Genomic DNA, 20,166 nt, shown 5'->3' with positions numbered 1-20,166 from the left:
TTCAAAACGTATTTTATATCTGCCTAGAAAGACTTATTATGTTTTAGATCCATAGATCATCTATAAAATTCATAGAGCAATTACAATTTCTTCTTCAATATATTTTTTTATTTTTATATTTTTAGAATTAAAAATAATTAATAATTAATTTGATCTAATCACAAGGATTGATTATAATATAGATCTATGGATGATCTATCATATCCATAGAGCAATTGAAATATCTTCTTCAATAATTATAAAAATTATTTTTGAAAATAATAATTATTTAATAAGAAATAATTATTAATTATATTTTCACTTAGAAATTGTGCAAATACATGTTTTATGCTTGGATAGGATTGTTGGGTTTTCCCATCCCTTAAAGCTTAAGAATTTTAATTTATAAATTATAGTTAAGCATAGGGTTTTGTAATGAAATTATAATTAACTACGATGTGCTTTTTTCATAAAACCATTAAAATATATTAATTTAATGTATGTACACCTCATTGAGGCCTTATATTTAGTGTTATTGATGCATTTTTATAATTTATTGAAGTATTTATAGTGTTTCCATGTATATCTATGTGTATCTTAATTTTTCTCCGAGATATGTATCCAAGATGTATCCTGATACTTCTCTTAAAATTGCCTTTTTGATACACTTAGCGTTTCTAATACTTTGAACCTTGATTACTAGTCGAGGTAAGTTAGGTGGGTTAGACCACCAATGCTCAAATGTAGAGTTCCAGAAAGATTCATGGAATGTAGATCAAGAGGCCAAGCCACTGCATTGTAGTCGAGTGTGCATTTGACACCAACTCCATTCACAGGGTGTCTCATCTATAGGATTCCAATTGTTCAAATAGTTAAAACCTTCATAAAGGTCATTCTTGAGTTCCACAAGGAGTTGCCCCCTCCAAATTTACTCCTTTAGAAACACATGAGACTAGAAGAGCTGCTACTAGTACACATTTAGTGAAGCCCACAAGGGTATCTCTAGGGGTGTAAACGGATTGAATTCGAATCGGATCAGGCAATATCCAAATTTCGAATCCGATTAGAAAATCTGATATCCGAATTCGATTCGATATCGGACGGATATTGAAAATTAATATCCGAATTCGACTCCGACTAAATATTTGAATATTTGATTCGATTCGAATGCGATTAATTAATTATTTTAGATAATTAATAAATATTTTATTGATATAAAGTATATAAATATATAAACTATTTATATAACTTAATTATTATATATAAATTATATAAAATATTTTATATATTATATATAAGAATTAAATAATCGATCGAATTCGGATATTTATCGAATCGAATCAGGTCATATCCGAATTTGAATCCAATTAACTATTCGATAAGAATAGGATATCCAAATTCGACCGATTGAATATTCGAATTATCTGAATTCGATTCGATTATCTTGAATATCGAATTCGAAATCGGATTTTTCCTTATGACTTCCAAGTCCTGAACATCCCAACAATGGGACTCATCAATTCATCAATTGAAGTACAAAATGGAGCCTGCAGAATCTGTACAATGAACCTGCACAAGGTCAGTTAATTCTTATGAACACCATGACAAACCTGCAGCAATTATTCACCAAAAGAAACAATGTTTCCCGGTTGGAAGCTTAATTATTTAAAAATTAAAAGACTCCAATCATCCATAAAAAAAATACAACAATTTACGTGGTTTGGCTTATAGTTATGTCCATAATAGCAAAAATAATTTGCTATTTTTTGGTAACATGATTTGGTACAAGGTTTTTGAACCGCCATTGACTCGGACGGTCGGACCATTCAACCTAGGAACCGTCCATGCAACTGGTTATGTTTTACCTCAAACCCAGTTTTTGGCCAAAAACCATTGAAAAAATCAACCCGTTGACCTGGGTGGTCGAATAGTCGACCCATCAACCCATTCAATGATTTTGACCGTTTTTTTATTTTTAATTATTTTTTTAATTTATTTGTCATAATGGTTTGTTCGTTCGAACCGGACAGTTCGACCATCAACCTAAAAACCGATGGCCAGAATAGTTCTATTTTCGGGTCATTTTTTAGAATGATGATTTAGTATTTATTTTGAAGATTGAAATTATAACCAGGTTAATAAAAAAATCCATTTATTACAATAATAATATAATAATATATGCTCTTTAATGTATTATATATTTTAAAGGGTAAACGTATGGAGGAAAAATCAATAATGGTAATATCAATTTGAATGGATAAAGCACTAAAGCTGTCATTGAAAAATCCAGATGGAACTGGTTGCTTTGTGTGTCATACTTTTTCTATAAGTTGATCAATTAATTAAACAACCATAGTTGAGATCACTCTGAATCATCTATGATCCTGGACAAGGGCCAATTACAATATGCCTTGTCAGGTTGATGTGTGCAACCCGTGTATTATGTTGCTGGTGTGGTGCATCATGATTGACCTAATATTACAATAACTGCTTGATGATTATTCTCACTAACAAAAGCTCTGCCCGCTCCCAACATATTTGGTCCTTTCTAACATCAACCTATTAATTCCACCAATTCCTCATCTGCTATAAAAATGACTTAGTTCGGCTAGTCTTTTTTATACCTTAATAAATTCCTTTAGTTTTTGTTGTCCTCCTTCGATAAAAGATTTGTTTGGTTTGATAGAACATAAGAGAGAAACATAGCTAAAGAATGCAATTTGGACGTCATAAACATTGCACTAAGACTTGATTTTGTTTAAGGGATGCAACTTGGGCAGGCCTCAGTCAATCCTACTCCGACCCAATTTGAGTTTTTACATGGATTGGGCTTGGACCAGAAAACTCAGGACTGGTTTAAACTTAGATTGGACTTGGGTTGAGGCCTCGAGTAGCCTGAGTGACTGAGTCCAACTCAATCCAACACGGGCCCAACTGCACAAGCCTAACTTAATCTGGCCCAACTCAACCCAATCCTAAGCCTGGCCTGAATTTTGTTGTGTTAAGTTTGATCGGGCCTTGGTTCGTAAACTTGGGCTTGACCTCAGGTTGGGCCAGAATTAACCCTAAACCTGACCCAACTCGCTCAAGTTGTACCCTTTTCCTTCCTTAGGTTGACATTCAACTTGATTACTTGCCCATCAGTAGAGGGCTCAGAAGGATGTGGAGGAGCTGAACTGAACTCAAGTTCTGTTAAACCTAGAATATGATTTATCAACTATGCAAACAATTACACAACACAACAAACTAATTCCATCAACCACTTGTCTATGATGAGAAACAAGGCATGGTTCAACTCAGCTCCCAAATTGACCGGCAATATACATGCATTAATAAATTTACTTGAAGATCATAGACAACTTATTTATTAGAACATAACCTGGAAATTCAAATAATACAAAGACTGAAATTCTCATGACTAACTAGATACCACCATTCATTGAATTGTTGGAGAATAGAAGTTTTTCCAATGATACACAGTTTGTGATCTCTGCAGGGATATTTCCAATTAGCCGGTTGGAGTTTAGGTTCAATTCAACCAGCTTAGAATGTTGTCTGCAAATCTGACGAGGTATATGCCCAGTTAAATAGTTCATAGACAAATCAAGCCTAGTCAAATTCCCTAAGCTGCCAAGCTCTCCTGGAATAGTGCCCGTAAGCTGGTTCCCGTAAAGATAGAATAAGCGTAGACCCTTTATCTTACTTAACTCTATTGGTATCTTTCCTGTCAATGAATTCTCTGAAAAATCTATCTCTGTTGCTATAGAAAGATTACCAATCTCCTGCGGAATTGTCCCACTCAATGCATTCTTGTAAAGAAACAATTTATCCAGAAATATCGGGTTTCCGAATACTGCACAGGTATTCCACCCACGAGATTGTTCTGGTATAGAGCAAGAATCTCCAGATTCGTATAATTCCCTAACTCCTTTGGAACTACCCCAGACAACCCATTAGTGTAAAGGAGGAGTTCTTTCATTTTTCCAAGCATTCCTAGCTCCTTGGGTATGTCGCCACTTAACTGGTTTTTGACAAGATCCAATATCTCCAGGCTCTCACAACCTTTAATTATCTCCACGGGTATGCTTCCAGATATCAGATTATCCCCCACTCGAAAAACTCTCAATCTCTTGAGGTTCCCAAGTGAACGAGGCAATGGGCCTGTGAGGTTGTTACTGAATGCAAGTAATTGAACCAGGGAAGACATATCACCCAACTCTACAGGTATTTCCCCTTCAAACTGGTTATTGTTTAAATCAAGAACCTGCAACTTCAAACAATTTCTAATCTCCCTGGGTATTCTCCCAGATAAATCATTGTATGATAAGTCGAGGTAAGTCAGGTGGACTAGACCACCAATGCTCGAATGTAGAGTTCCAGAAAGATTCATGGAATGTAGATCAAGAGACCAGACCACTAGTGCATTGTAGTCGAGTGTGCAATTGACACCCTTCCATTCACAGGGTGTCTCTTCTCTGGGATTCCAATTGCTCAAATGGTTAAAACCATCGTATAGGCCATTCTTGAGTTCCAGAAGGAGTTGCCCCTCCAAATTTAGCCCTTCAGAACCACATGAGACTGCTAGTAGAGCAGCTACCAGTACAAATCCAGTAAAGCCCACCAAGTTATCTCCCTCTGAACTCCAAGTCCTGAACACTCTATCCAACAACAGAACTCAGCAATTGATGAAGCACCAAATCTAGCCTGCAGGTTATATAAGTAAGTTAAGTTAGATTATAAATTAACAGGGTGACAAACCAATATGTTGTAGCTCGATCTATTCACCTAAAGAATCAGCACAATTGGAAGAGAACTCAAAACGTACTGAATTCTGAAAAATCCAGTCATCAACAAAAGTCGTTTTCGTTCACCAAAGGAAATGATATTTCCAAATTGGAAGAACAATACTCATGAACGAATTTAAAAATATATCAAAACCCATTAAAACCAAAAATAACCTTGAACTCATGCATTGCTAATGACTGCAGCGAAATACCTGTGTCTATAATCTATCAAAAGCAAAGTCAAACCATGAAGTCCACCAGATCCGATTGCTCCAGAAACCAAAATTATGAAATTCATTACCCACAACATGCAATAAATAATTAAACCCGGTTTCCCTCTTGCATTTTCAAGGGCTTAGTGCTGGGTATTAATAAATAATAAACAAATAAATCAAAGTTTAACAATTCATTCATCAGTTTATCATATCTTTGGGAAATGCCGGAGAAACTTGTATTAATGCAATAATGTTCAAAGAAATCTAAATAACGGGTGTAATTCATAGATTGGAGTCAAAAAGCTAGCTTTCCTAATAATAAACAACAACATTGGAGAATGGAGGAGGCAAAGCCACAAAGGTAACCGATGGGATAGCTTAATAATTCAGTTTAGTCAAAATTATTTGATAGCCCGCGATCTGGACACTCCGAGCTGGCAGGGGGCCACACTTCAAGCTGGCGACGGACGGTACCTGAGAAGAAGAAGAGGATGAAGGATTCCCGGGGAGTTCACCCGACGGAAATACTCCAATGCTTAAGTTAGAACTCTGAGAGAGAAAATTGCAGAGAAGATGAAGAAAGCTAGAGTGCAGATAGTGCAAATGCAATTACCTTTGTCCCTTGGGGTTGGGGCCTTCCTATACTGATGCCCTTTCAAATCTGGCATAACCGCCTCTGATTCTCTACTGCAGCAGTTATTGCCAGACTTGAGGTGGTGGGCGTAGGTAACCATTACAGGGTACGGCCCTGTTAGGCATGAGGCATTGCCAGAGTTGGGAGGCATGACGCTGCCTGGCAAGAGACGTGGGCGCAGCCTCCAGGTTCGGCAAGTACGATTGTTAGGCAGATTTTCCTGCAAGTCGCCAAGCTACCTTGTGCCGAGCTACTTGGGACCGAGCTACCTTGCACCGAGCTTCCTTGTACCGAGATGCTAGTGATGCGCCGGGGTGCCTCTGCTCGAGGCGGGCCTTTGAGGCAAGTACGGACAGGAGCACTAACAGTGCTTACCCGGAGTGTCTTCAGTTCGGGATGCTCCTTAACTATGGATCCTGGATCGGGGTGTTCCCTTCTTGGGGAGGAGCTCAGGGGCTCCTTAGGAGGAGCTCGGGACTCCTTACTTGGAGTGAGCTTGGGGTTCACCCCCCCTTGGAGGGGAGCTCGGGGTAACCTTGTAGCGAGTTGCTGCCCGTGCCGAGCTGTCAGGCTAGGATCCAGCGAGCTCATCACGCCGAGTTGCGACCAGGCTGTCATGCCCACGTGTCCCCCTGTTACGAAGTCGGGCCAAATCACCCTTCATCATTATTAATTATATATCCAGTGGCCATGTAATAAGCCACAGGTTGATGGAAAATGAGTTCTCTGTGCCACACTTTTGCACCCACAGTGAAGTTTTCCTCTTTAATTATATTATTATAATTATCTATTTTCTATAATATTCAATTAGTTGTTTATTTCTACGAAAGTGTTTTTCCTTCTTTTTTTATGCACTGAGAATCCATTATTTATAATCTTTATTAGATCCTTTTTCTAGCTCTTACTGGGCCATTGACAATTCATTTGACTTGGTGTAGACTGGATGATCAAGTAGCAAATACTTCAACATTCCTATTATCATTTATTGCACACAATAGGATGTTGTTCAAGCTCCATAGGAGAGTTTCCAAAAGCGGTGTTGGTTGAGATCCAGGGAGAGGTGTTTATGGTAAGAACGGCGGTAGAGGGCCCGGAAATGCTGGAAGCGAAAGGAATATGGTCGTACAAAATGGTCGTTGAACCGAAATGGTTGGATTCAGGGCAGGTAACGAGGCCGGGAATGGAGGAAGACGGTAGGGAGGCAGAGGACCATGGTGAAGTGGTGGGAGGTCTGAAAAAGGGAGAATTCATGGTTCACTGTCTCGGCGGCGGCGAAGACTTCAACGGCAGAGTGAGAACCGATGAGTAGTAAAACAGCCATCAGAACCGAGGATACGCAGAGTTACCGGAGACGGTGAAGGTCAGGGTTCAGGTGGTGGCGGGGAAGAGAAGTTGGCTTCGGATGAACTAGCATTGGTTGGACTCCTGTATTTCGGGATGGGTTGGACACGTGGATAAGTGGGCCTGAGCCCAAAAAGCAGTGTGATCTTTGGAAAGAAAATCAGGTCTTGTTCCAGTGTCTATCTCGGATATGGGGAATATCTGAGGTAAGTAGGAATAAGCTATCAACAACACTACTGAGAAACTTAAAAAATTTAATTTTGGCCAAAGGAGAGGTTTGTAGCATTTTTAATTAAAATCAAACATTTATCAGAAGCCCAAACTAACGTTTAAGGTATTGATATGTATCGGCCCATTGATACATATCGTTTTGGGACCTTTCCGATATGCCCTTACAGTGGGTTTATCGGGGGTCTGACTGGTTCAGAAGGTGGAGGAGTCCTAAACTGACCCCTTGAATCAGTTTTGAAAAAAAAAATGAAAAAAAATAAAAAGAAGGTATTGACATCGCCCGATACACCCCTACCGGCGTAACGGATATATTGATATTTTGAACCTTGGACCAAACTACTTCTTGCATCAATTTTTGTTTTCCATAATCCAAAGCTCAAAAATAGAAGCTTTTCCAAACGGAGACCAAGTTAATACTACAAGTAGTTGAACATGGGGTTAACTTAAAACAACATCTATACTAATTTACAGTAAAGTCTTCTGTACGATGCATGAAAGTAAAGGGTCCATGCCCCATATCTCTATGTGAAAACTAGTCTACATTAGCTATAACGTAGAAGCCAGAAGTCAATAATCATACAGAATCTTACAAAAGCAAAATATTAAAATGCTAATCCATGCATCTCCCAAACTAACCGGCCATACATTTTATTAAATCTACTAACAAGTCCATGAAAATCATGGAGAAATCATGTAGAACATAACCCAGAAATATATTTGAACAATACAAAGATTCAAACTTAAATTGTTGGAGAGTAGAAGCCTTTTCAATGATACGCAGAATGTGAGCTTGGTAGCTAGGGATATTTCCAATCAGCAAGTTTGACTTTACAACCAGCTTAGAATGTTGTCTGCAAATCTGACGAGGTATATGTTTAGTTAAATAATTCTCAGACAAATCAAGCCCAAGTCAAATTCTAGTATCTAAGCTGCCAAGCTCTCCTGGAGGATGGAGTAAGCGTAAACCCTTTTACATTACTAAAACTTTTTGGGTATCATTCTTATCAATGAGTTATTTGAAAAGTCTACCTCTGTAGACTGTAGCGATAGAAAGATCATCCATCTCCTGCGGAATGGTCCCGTTCAATGCATTTGAGAGGACCAGATTCGTATACGAATCTCCTTGAAGCTTGAGACTTATGTTCAATCTGAAAAAAGCTTAAGTTTCACACATCAAAGTTATGAGGCTTAAGCTCGAGGCAGGCAAAATCTGTACGCCTCACGCCCCAAGGCTTAACCTTTTAAAACAATTGTTCCTTAAATTTTCCAAGCATTGCTAGCTGCTTGGGTATTTTTCCACTTAACTGGTTATGGGTAATACCCAAAACTTGTAGGCTTTCACACCCTTTAATTATCTCCACGGCTATGCTTTCAGATATCAGATTAAACCCCGCTCCAAAAATTCTCAATCTTTTGCTTTCAGGACATCTGTCTCTTCATCAAGATTCTGTTTTAGATCACACTTGGATCTACTCATTTAACTTTCAGTGAATTTTAACACTTGGCCCACTTAAGCCCAACAGTTGTAATTTTGAAAGATAAGAAAATACAAAATTGGAAGAACCAGCAATATTAGCATATTTTTCATAAATCTAGAGGTGTAAATTGGGTCGTGCTGCCCGTGGCCTAGCATGACAGTCTGTGGGCTGTGCCAGGCCCGGCATGATCGTGTGGGTCGTTCTGGACCTAGTGTGTTAGGTCTGTGGGTCGGGACGGGCCGGTTCGACACAGCCCATATATATTATTTATATATATTTATATATAATATATAATATATTATATAAATTATAATTATATAATAATATATAGTATATAATATATTAATAAAATAAACAATTGTTTTCAATTTTATTATATTAATTTATTTAACTATTATATATAAGCAATTGTATATATCAAAATTCATATAAAATTAAAAATTTTAAGTTTTTTTTCATTTTTTAAATAAATAGCTTTCGCCTGGTCCATGGCCCGGTCTGGCCCAAGACTTAGTCCATGGATCGGGGCCCAGCCCACAACAGGCTTGGGCCGTGGTCCATGTAGGGCCGATCCCCCCAAGTTTTCCCAAGGGAAGGTGGCACGACATGGCACGGTCCGCACAGTGCAGGCCACCCACAGGCCGTGCCATGCCAGCCTGGCACAGCCCATTTTGCACCTCTACATAAATTTATTCTGTCATACATTAATAACATAGACTACTCTTTACTAAAATAAAAAGAAATGACAACCTAATGTTAAGATATCGTAGAATTATTAGCTAAGGACTTGATTAGAGGTGGTAAGAAATGGCTCAAACGCCAATAGTTTAACAATGGATATGACATTAAACAGAATGGACTGGTAAAACATTATCTGATGATAATGATTAATTGATTAATGAAAACGAACTCACAGTATATTTAGAATGAGGACAGAAAGGCGATCAAGGCCTCTAGGGACTGATCGGAAGAACCTCCCTTCTCAAGACTAAGGTCTACTTGCTCTTTCAATTTCAAAGCCCTCATCCTCATCTCCTCCCCTACTTTGCCCACCATCAATCTTCTTATGCCACTCTCTATTGCTCCTCTCTCCAATTCATTCTCCAATTGCACCCCTACCCTCCATACATCGCTCACATATCTTGCATTCACCCTCTGGTCTCCAAAATAAGGCCGACAGAGCATTGGGACCCCTTCACAAATACTCTCCAACGTCGAATTCCATCCATTATGGGTCCAGAATCCACCCACCGCAGGATGGGCCAGCACTTCATCTTGGGGAGCCCATTTGACAATGCAACCTCTTCCACTTACCGTCTCAAGGAAATCATGGGGCAGTGCGTCTATCCATTCTGAACCACGGACTGACCCGGGTCGAACCACCCACAAGAAGGGGCAGTTGCTGTTGGCCAATCCCCAAGCAACCTCCACAAATTCGGTTTCAGTCATGGCAGCTATGCTCCCATAGCTCACGTAGATGACGGACTTGGGTGCTTGTTTGTCTAGCCAAGCAATGCAACTACGGTCCTGTGCCAATAAGCTGCTTGAAGAGGATGAACAGTACTTCTGGAAGGGGCCTATAGGATACATGGGAATCCCTAATTCTTGTCGGAGTGCAGTCAGTGATTCATGCTCGAGGTGTTCTAAGGAGTTCCAGATGATTCCCGAAGAGGACTTTGCTTGATTGGTTGATTTATCCATCAATTCATACAGCGTCTCAGCGTTTTGCGTGTCGACCACAGGGATGTCCTTGACCCTGAGAGGTGGAAGATCCGGCAACGGTGCCTCCAGTTCGGCATCTGAAAAACAGAACGGTGAAGTTCGCGCCTATCAGGTGGCTACAGCCTACGGTAAGGGTGTGTTTGGTTTTATAGAAAATAAGAGAGGTTGGTAAGTTAACAAAACCAAATAAAGCATCTGATGGTGCAATATGCTGCTGGAAAGACACGATATCAAAATGATTTTAGCCAATCAATCCCCCAGTTGTAGTCCTTTTTTATAATTTATATTCAGAAATTTGCCATTACCTATTTTCGTTTATGTTGGGTTTGGGTCCAGCCCATATGGGGGCCCACCCCCACCTTTTTCATGCTCCCAAAAAGGAACCTTCTTTTGATTTAGTGTTTATATTTCGTAATCATCAAAGTGAGAAAAGGGAGTAGAAAAACAGAGGAAAGAATTGGGGGTTTTTCTAGGTTTTGAGTTTTGTGAATAAGAAAAGACAGCTGGTTTCTATTCCATTTAAGACCAAGTTTGGATGTGTTTTCAAGTCCATTCTTGATGAGAATAAGTGTTGTTTAAGGAGTCAAAAATCTCACTCTAGTTCAGATTGGTTGTTCCTTCCTTTCTTCTCAGTTTCATATTTACAATAACTTGGTGAGATTCAAACCTTTGTTTTTGTTGAATCCACTTTGCATTTGGTGATGTTAATGCTGTACTTGTGAGCCAAGGATATTTCCTTGATGTTTGTAAACCTCTAATTGCATTAGATATGACTGTTGTACCTAGCAAAAGACTTTTACGGACCATATGTCCCATGGTTTTTCCCCGATTTTGGAGTTTACCATGTAAAAGTTCTGGTGTGCTACTGTCTGGTGACTGTTATTTGTATTTTCCGTTATTTGGCTGAATTGTTTATCTGTTGTCATTGTTGTTGACAAACCCATTTTAACACACAAACTTAAGGGAAAGTTTATTGCTGTCCTGAAATTGTTTTTCATACTCATTTTTGTTACTGTAGTGTATCTTCTCCAGTAGTTTACTCTTGTATTTTATTGCATGGTTCAAAGTATGAAAATGCACAAAAAAATTGCACATCGAGTATTTTAAATAGACAAGAACCTTAGATAAAAAAAATCTATATCTATATTACCTATAAAAGAACGAATGCCCATTATTTCTGGAATTTTTATTAGACATTTTTTACCCCCCTTTCCAAGTATACAACAGGCATAAAGAAGACATGTATGTCCTTTGTTCTCCCTTCAAAAACTGTCCACTTATAACCATTCAAGAACAAAAAAAATTTCTTGACTTAGTCGCTCCTCGTATAAACTATGTCAGATTTAGTTCTGCTTTTTGGTATTGTAAATACTAACAACAGATTCTAATTCTTGTCTTCGTTCATTAATTCTTTTTTTTTCGATGATTGTTTTGGACTACTCATTTCAGATTTATTTATATAGATCTCCAGATTGTTGCATTTTTTATTCAAGTACTATTGATATTCTAGCTTATGCCTTCAGATCTCCATTCTAATTGTATCATTGCTGCATTTTACACTTGTTACTTCAATGTCATTTGAACTCTAGACTTGCTGCGTTTTCACTTTTTGGCTACCAGGCTTTTATTTTTACTTCCTCTCTTTCTCTTAATTTCAATTTTATAGTGCTTTTTTCCGACTTTCCTCTACACACATACACACCGAATCTAACTTAACTACACTGGTTTTTCTTCCTGAATAATAAAGTAATTATTTAGCTTAATTTTTGATACAAAATAATCTCATTATCATAAGACCCCTCTAAAATATAACTTAATGTATAATATACAAAATATTATATATAGGAAAAATTTGTGTTTTCAACCTATCGTTGACCTGACCAGTTAAATCATTCGAACTATCATTTGACTATGATTCTGGATCCAGTAGGACCGGTGCTACTAAAACCTGAAAACGGGTCAAAAATAGTCCAACCCAAGTAGTTGGACCGTTGATCCATTTGACCTAGTGAATGTGACTTGGGTTGCAATGTTGCATACAATGTGTAATGCAAATTTCAGGAGGTCATAACTTTGTATTTCGATGTTCAATTAAGGTGATCTTTTTTTTTATTTTTATTTTGGGTAGCTCTCGTAGATGCCCTCACCGCTATCTTTGTAATAAAAAAAAACCCTTTTTTGGCTTTAAATCATAATTTACATTTTTTGAAAATATAAAAAATAAAAACTGAATTAAAAAATATAAATTATATATACAATAATGCAAATATTATATGTAGAATACAAGTATATATTATTTAGTGATAAAGTACATATTTATGCCTAAATGGGTTCGACTATGATATTAGAAAGATATGACATTCAAAATATTTCTGACCAATCAAGTGAAATCATAAACGTGGTAGCCAATCGGGTGTTATTTATCAAAGGGCCCATGCAAGCATGGGATGGGGCTCCCCTCCTTGTCCCTCCCTAGGTTTGGGGAATTATATGCAAACCACATCCCTAATTTGTGGCAAAAATATTTTTCCTATCCCCACCCCATCTCTATCCCATCCCCCTTTAAGATTTGAGAAAATTTACCCCATTCGAGATAAGGGAATTATATGCAAACTCTATCCCTAATAAGCCACCTTATTAGGACTCGTTTGGTTTGTGAAAAGGAATTAGAATCCATTTTCCATTTTTGGTGGAATAATATTCTCCCATTTGAGGGAATAATCATTTCCTCTCCCTCTCTTGGGAATGAGGTTCAAATTTTCAATTGAACCAAACAAGTCATGAGAATAAACAATTCTCATTCCAATTCCGATTTGAATTAGGACAACAAACCAAACAAATCCTTCTTTTGATAGTTAGGGTTGCACATGGGTTGACTATAAACCCGGCCCAACTTGCACCCCTACTAGCAGCCTAGCACAGCAGAACCAACCTTACCACCTCAAACAAGTCATGAGAAATGGGATCTCGATTCTAGAGTAAAACTGGTCCGGACCGAGATGCTGAAATGAAAACGAATTATAATTATTAATGTTTTCACTGGCTAAGAACTTGAAATTTTGCTGCATCAATTTGAAACCCTAATCGAATGGAGCTTTGTCTCTCTAACAGAAAGTTTTGGTGGAGGTTTCCCCCAATTTCCTTATTTGTCATCATGATAGCATCGTTTCCGTCTGCGTTTTTTTTTTCCTTTTCCTTGAGTTTTCTGTAAGCATGTGTGTTCAATCTGAATCTGAAGGTGTTTTTGATTCACTGATCTGAAATTTTCCCTTCTGTTCAAGAATTCTCAAAAAAAATAAATAAATAAATAAATCCAAGTTCTGATCAGAGCCTAGAACGTACCTGCTGCAATTGGAATGAAACCTTTCTGCCTCAAGATCGGGAAGGCGGCAAAGGCACGAAAGGCCGAGACGCCACTGGTCCGTAATACAATTCTGGGAAGCTTAAGACTGTCGGCCACAGATTGAGTAAAGTGCATGATCACATCAGAGATTAAGCAAGCAATCGGCTCTTCTGACTGATCAGACAACAACCGAGCCAAACGCTCCCGAAATGGCTCCACGCAGCTGACATTAAGGGCTGCTGAAAGCGCTACAACATCTTCCATGGAAGCTTGAGCGTCTGATAAGCCATCGGATATGGGGATGAAGGTGAAGTGTGGGTAATTGGAGGAGTTGGGAGAGTTGAAGTGAGTGTGGACGAAGGTGATGGAGAAGCCTCTGGAGTGGAGGATGGTGGCTAGCTGAAGCATGGGATTTATGTGGCCTTGCAAGGGCAATGTAAAGAGAACCAAACGAACCCCCCTTTTCTCTCCCACTTCAACCTTTCTCTCACTCTCCATCACTTTTTCTTCTTCAGATTTACTATGGGTATTTGACAAAGGCCTCCTGTACTCGAGTTCAAATCAGATAACTAAGACGTTGTAAGCACCTCAAATGAACACTTAAAATTTTTTTTGACACTGATCCTTTAAAATACTTTCAACCTCTTACATTAACCATCCATCCAAAAAGATTCCATTCTAACAAATTTTATTCCCCATACTATTTCTTATAATAATTATTCGGACAATTTTACCCCTCGCAATCAAGTTTCAGTGGCATGGGATTCTTCTTAGCGAAGCCAGCTACAACGACGACGGTGATCACTTGGGCAGAGGCTAGGCGAAACTTGTTCAATGGGAAACAAGTTTTTTATAAATGGTTCCTGTTCAGATCGGTACATAGATGATTCACAAACCAGCAAGGGCTAAGGTGACAATTGACAAATGTTTGACACAAATCCCAAATTGCAGGAAAAAAGAAATTGATTGACCATTCTGAATGGTGATCTTTCTCGGTGAAATTTGAAAACCTGACCGTATGTTTCAAAATTCCAACAACTGTTTACAAAAATGACATTCAACAACCTGACCTTATGTGTTTCTATGTCGGATTGGGTGATATTCCAACTTGTATCGTATGTTCATGAAAATAAACAAAACAAAGGGTCTAATTGAGCCATAAGTTCTTCCATCATTCCAGCCCAATATAATGAATATTAATGGCTACAACTTCATTCAAATTCAATAACCTTGTCCAAATTTTGATCAACTCTATAGGATGTTTCTTGCAAAATTGGAGAAAAACTAATGTTAGGGAATGATTATATTTTCATATAAATCCAACAAACATGATCTACTGAATCAGCATATGATTTAGTGACACATTAAACCTGATTATCAAAGGAGTTGAATAACAAGTGGTTTGAATATATAACCTCCCTATTTAAGAAACTTCAAAACATCAGCCATGCATAGAACTGTTTTTGTATTACTTTGTTCATCAGTAAGTAAATTGATCAGTTGATGATCATACCAATATCAATTTTTGCTTGGGTTTTAGATGGTGCATCAACTTATAGCTTCAATGAGTTAGATACTATTCAATACCTCAATCTGGACATCTCAACTGATGCCCAAGTTTGCTATACATTGGGCTTGAGTGATGAGGTTTGAATACCAAGGACTTTTACACTGATTGTAAAGTCATGCTTAAGACAGTCAACATTCCATTAATGTAGGGTGGGCAGCCCAACTCATTCTGGACTGGGAGGCCCAGCCCACGAATGCCAGATTCAGGAACGCAACTCGCCACAGCAGGGGCTACCCTGCACCCCTCGTACAGAACCAATCGCAGAGCGCCCACACGTCCTCGCAAAGCTCGCTGACTACCCTTGTACAGCTCCCATCTCAGGCATTCATCTCCACCAACCTCTAGCCGCCTCAAGTATAAATAGGGGCTACCCCCCTCTAGGTGAGAGATCCTAATCCTAAATCTGTCTACGAGCAGCCTCCTTGGAGCCCTCATCTGTACCTAATTCCCCTCTTCGTACCCTCGTACTGACTTGACCGTTGGAGTCTCTACCTCGAGTTCTCACCCGAGGCCTCTAACATCCTCTACCTTGTAGCACTTCAGTTACTAGCCCTTGGCTTCTACTGAACTCGGTACACGACCAACCTCAGTACTTCGTCTCCGAGTCCTCGAAGCCTTTAGCCCAACTCCAGAGCCCAGGGGCGAAATTACTTTGCTGTCCTCGGCCAACCCGAGCATCAACAATACGTTGCTAAGAGAATCCCCTAACGAACTTTAACAAACTAAGAAGTCCCTAAGCTACAATCACCATGGTACGAAGAGCCAAGAACACCCAGAACCTTGTCACTAGCGAACAATTCTAGGTCGTGCTTAACCTTCTAGAGTATTTAACTCAACGAGTCGAGCAGAGCTACCCTTAAGCAGGAGGTCCTCCCCAAGGAGACCGCCTCGCCGGGGAATCAACACAATCAGGACGACATGGGTTCACAAACCAGCCAGCCCTCAACCCCGGCCACGTGCCACAGATCGACCCCTCCAAGTCTGGCAACAGTCCTAGCCGACAAGTCAAGGAAGGCCGAACTGACACCTCGACCGGACAGAGAAACTCTATGGGGAGAATGGATGCCTTCTCCCCCAACATCATCGCCGAGCCATTACCCCCAAACTTCAAAGCTCCCACCTTGGAGATGTACGAAGGGAACACAGACCCGGACGATCACCTACAAAGCTTCAAGGCACTCATGATTCTATATAGATACTCCAACACCTTGACATGCCGAACTTTCTACGCAACCTTCAAGGGAGCTGCTCGACGGTGGTTCTCAAGCCTCCCACGTTGGCCCATTAACTCATGGGAGCAGTTCTCTACCCTGTTTCTCGCCCGCTTCATCAGCAGCTAACGCTCCCAGACGAGTGTTGTCTCGCTAATGACAGTCAAGAACAAGCGAGGAGAAAGTTTATGGTTGTACATTGACCGCTTCAAGAAGGAAGAGCTCGAGGTCCGTGACCTCGACCCCATGGTTTTCATGCACGCCGCCATCAGCGGACTTCTCCCTTGCTCGGCCCTCAAGTGGTCAATCGCCTAAAGCTAGCCGAAGATGAAACTTGAGTTCCTTGAGAGGACCCAGAAGTACATTGCAGTTGAAGAGGCTTCGGCTGGGGATGTTCAAGAAAGGGGCACCGAGCACCGGGACGGAGACCTAGAAAAGAAGAGAAAGAATGGAAACAACGGTCGCAACAAAGGCAACAACAACAACAGCAGCAAGAAGCCACTGGCCTCGGCCCTGGCTTACAACCAGTACATGCCACTCAACTCCACCCGCAAGCAAATTCTAATGTAGATCGGGGAGGAGAAATTCATGAAGTGGCCTGAGAAGTTGAAGAAGAATCCCTGAAGGGGGAACCCAAAGAAGTACTGCAAATTCCACCGAGGCATTAGCCACGACAACGAGGACTTCTATGACCTCAAGAATGAAATATAGTCCCTCGTACGCCGAGGCCACCTCAAGCAGTACGTTGGAGGTGAGGCTGGTGCCTTGTCCTCTCAGCAGCAGTAGCAGCATTAGCAAATAGTCAGCATCATTGACATCATAGTCGGAGGCACGACCTCAGGAGGAACCTTGGCCTTGGCTTGCAAAGCCTATGCCAGGAAATTAAACATCCAGGGGTCGGCCCCCAAGAAGCAAAAGCAGGAAGAATTCCTCTCCTTCACGAATGAGGATTTGAAGGGGGTAGTAGTCCCCCACGCAACGCTTTGGTGGTTTCGGCCGTCATAGCGAACTTCGTAGTCAAGAGGATTCTCGTTGATAGCGGCTCCTCGGCCGACATCCTCTTCTACGAAGCATTCGGGAAGATGAAGGTAGTGCCGGAGCGCCTTCAGCCAACAGATGTCCCACTAGTTGGCTTCTCTAGTAATGTTGTCAAACTAGAGGGCAAGATCACCCTACCAGTCATAGTAGGAACGAAGCCCAAACAGGTGACAAGGATGACAGAGTTCCTAGTTGTAAGGATCGACTCACTCTATAATGCAATCATGGGAAGACCAACCCTTAATGCACTCCGGGCAACCATCTCCTCCTACCACCTTGCTCTCAAGTTCCCCACCGAGCACGGCATCGGAGTCGTTTGTGGGGGCCAACATGTCACCCGCCAGTGTTATGTGGCAGCACTGAAGGGCAAGAATAAAAAAGCTCTACAACTAGAGCGCCTTGACCTCATGGAGGAACCAGCGAGCCGAGGCCAGTCGTCCGAGGACCTCACCTCAATCCCCTTAGACGAGAACGAGCCCGAAAAAATTATCCGCGTCGAGTCCAATCTTTGCCTCGAGAGCCTATCTGAACTAGTAAGCTTCCTCAAACATAATGCCAACGTCTTTGCTTGGTCCGCCACTGACATGCCCGGAATTGACCCTTCAGTCATTACTCACAGGCTGAGCGTAGACCCGAGCTCTAGGCCAGTCCAGCAGAAGAAGAGGAACTTTGCACCGGAACGATGGAAGGCCATAGAAGAGGAAGTTGGGAAGCTACTTGACGCCAACTTCATCCGAGAGGTACACTACCCTAACTGGTTGTCAAATATGGTTATGGTAAAGAAAGCTAACAAGAAATAGCGGATCTGTATTGATTTCATAGACCTCATCCGAGCCTGCCCCAAGGACAGTTTTCCTTTGTCGAGGATAGACCACCTTGTTGACGCCACTATAGGTTAAGAATTACTCAGCTTCATGGATGCCTTCTCCGGATATAACCAAATAAAGATACACTCGGACGATGAGGAGAAGACCTCGTTCATCATTGAGCACAGCACATATTGCTACCTAAGTGATGCCCTTCGGCCTCAAAAATGCCAGGGCCACCTACCAATGCCTTGTTAACAAGGTGATCAAAGATTAAATGGGGAGGAACGTCAAAGCCTATGTGGATGGCACGGTAGTAAAAAGCCTAAAGGTCGAGACTCATATCTTGGACCTAGCCGAGACCTTTGACCTTGCGGAGGTACAACATGAAGCTCAACCCTAGCAAGTGTGCCTTCGGCGTCACATCCGCAAAATTTTTGGGCTTCGTCGTCACTCAAAGAGGCATTGAGGATAACCTTGAGAAGATACATGCCATACTGAATATAGAACCTCATCGAACGGTGAAAGAAACCTAGAGACTCACCGACCGGATAACAGCCCTCAATCGCTTCATGTTGAAATCAGCCGACTGTTGCCTACCCTTCTTCTGTGCCGTCAAGAAGCTGAAAATTTTCCAATGGATGGAAGAATGCCAACACACCTTCAACGAGCTCAAGGCGTATCTCACCTCACCTCCCCTCCTCGCCCGACCAACCGAGGGGGAGGGGATGAAGTGGTCAGTTCAGTCCTGATCAAGGAAGATGGCGTACAGAAACCAGTTTATTATGCCAGTAAGGTCCTCTACGACACTGAAATCAGGTATCCCGAGATAGAGAAATTGGCTTTTGCCCTCGTGGTTTCAGCTAGGAAGCGCAGGCCATACTTCTAAGCTCACTCAATAGTGATCCTAACGAACCAGCCCCTCAAGGCTGTCCTAGCCAAGCCCGAGACCTCGGGACGCCTGACAAAGTGGGTCATCGAGCTCTCTAAGTTTGATATCCAGTACCAGCCAAGGCCCACAATCAAGGCACAAGCCTTACCAGACTTCATAGTGCAATGCACCTTCAGCCAAACCCTTCGCCAGACCCCGGAAAATGTTGAAAGGGATTACATAGACAATGCTGTCCCCTGATGGAAGCTCTTTGTTGACGGCTCCTCCAACACTAAACGAAGTAGATCGGGCCTCATTTATTCTCACCCCAGATGATGGAGTATGTGCTAAGGTTTGACTTCCAAGCATCAAACAATGAAGCCGAGCACGAGGCCCTCCTCACTGGCCTATAGCTTGCTAGGGACCTCGGTTCCTCACATGTCGAAGCCTTTAGCGATTCTCAGCTGGTGGTGAATCAAGTAAACATCAAGTACGAGGTTAAAGAACAAAGCATGTCCAAGTACCTCGCCAAAGTCCAAGATTTAGCCCGCCACTTCTGTGCTTCTCCTTGCAACAGGTTTCGGGAGCCGAGAACGCAAGAGTCGATGCCCTCTCCAAGTTGGCAAGCACCTTGAGCGAAGTCCTCGGCCGGACCGTGCATGTTGAGAAGTTACTTCGGCATCCATTGAAGAAGTCTAAGTACTCCCAATAGAGGCCGATCCGTCATTGATGGATCCCATCACCAACTTCCTATCAACAGGACAACTGCCCGAAGATAGGAATGAGGCAAAACGACTCTGACGTTAGGCAGCCCACTACGCCTTGTTGGAGGGAAAACTGCACCGAAGATCCTTCACCTTGCCTTACCTCTGGTGCCTCTGTCCGAAGGAGGGTGAGTACATGCTACGGGAGATTCATGAAGGCATCTGCGGCAATCACCTCG

At 41.2% G+C, this 20,166-nt stretch overlaps 2 protein-coding genes across 8 annotated transcripts; one reads left to right on the top strand and one right to left on the bottom strand.

Annotated features, from left to right (window-relative positions):
• Positions 1–3,287: 3,287 nt before the first annotated feature.
• Positions 3,288–14,405, bottom strand: LOC104602133 (UDP-glycosyltransferase 76B1-like). Of its 7 annotated transcripts, XR_016084223.1 has the most exons (4): positions 13,727–14,403; positions 9,577–10,461; positions 8,214–8,332; positions 6,264–8,043 (listed from the first exon to the last, which is right to left on the bottom strand). XR_016084223.1 is itself a non-coding variant. In XM_019198583.2 (3 exons), the coding sequence occupies exons 1-2, from the start codon at positions 14,223–14,225 to the stop codon at positions 9,584–9,586; spliced, it is 1,377 nt and encodes a 458-aa protein (XP_019054128.1). In that variant the 5' UTR covers positions 14,226–14,403; the 3' UTR covers positions 3,288–4,683; positions 9,577–9,583. The 7 variants fall into 7 exon arrangements, 6 of the variants coding, with proteins under 6 accessions (XP_019054128.1, XP_088757738.1, XP_010264017.1 ...); XM_019198583.2 differs by lacking the exons at positions 6,264–8,043; positions 8,214–8,332 and adding an exon at positions 3,288–4,683; XM_088901612.1 differs by lacking the exons at positions 6,264–8,043; positions 8,214–8,332 and adding an exon at positions 6,226–6,244.
• A 3,185-nt stretch (positions 14,406–17,590) lies between these two features.
• Positions 17,591–18,346, top strand: LOC148801241 (uncharacterized). Its single transcript, XM_088900362.1, has one exon. The coding sequence runs from the start codon at positions 17,591–17,593 to the stop codon at positions 18,344–18,346; it is 756 nt and encodes a 251-aa protein (XP_088756488.1).
• The last annotated feature ends 1,820 nt before the right edge of the window (positions 18,347–20,166 follow it).

Source organism: Nelumbo nucifera, chromosome 3 (genome assembly GCF_055504915.1).
Source record: "Nelumbo nucifera cultivar China Antique chromosome 3, China Antique-T2T, whole genome shotgun sequence".
NCBI lineage: Eukaryota > Viridiplantae > Streptophyta > Magnoliopsida > Proteales > Nelumbonaceae > Nelumbo > Nelumbo nucifera.
Note: the sequence above shows the minus strand (reverse complement) of the source record. Positions and strands in the feature narration are given on the sequence as shown.

Coding starts and splice junctions, on each gene's coding strand:
- LOC104602133 (XM_010265714.3), bottom strand. CDS start 14,225: ATGGAGAGTGAGAGAAAGGTTGAAGTGGGAGAGAAAAGGGGGGTTCGT. Junction 10,462..13,726: donor TTTCATTCCAATTGCAGCAG/GTACGTTCTAGG, acceptor TCTGTTTTTCAG/ATGCCGAACTGGAGGCACCG.
- LOC148801241 (XM_088900362.1), top strand. CDS start 17,591: ATGAAGGTAGTGCCGGAGCGCCTTCAGCCAACAGATGTCCCACTAGTT.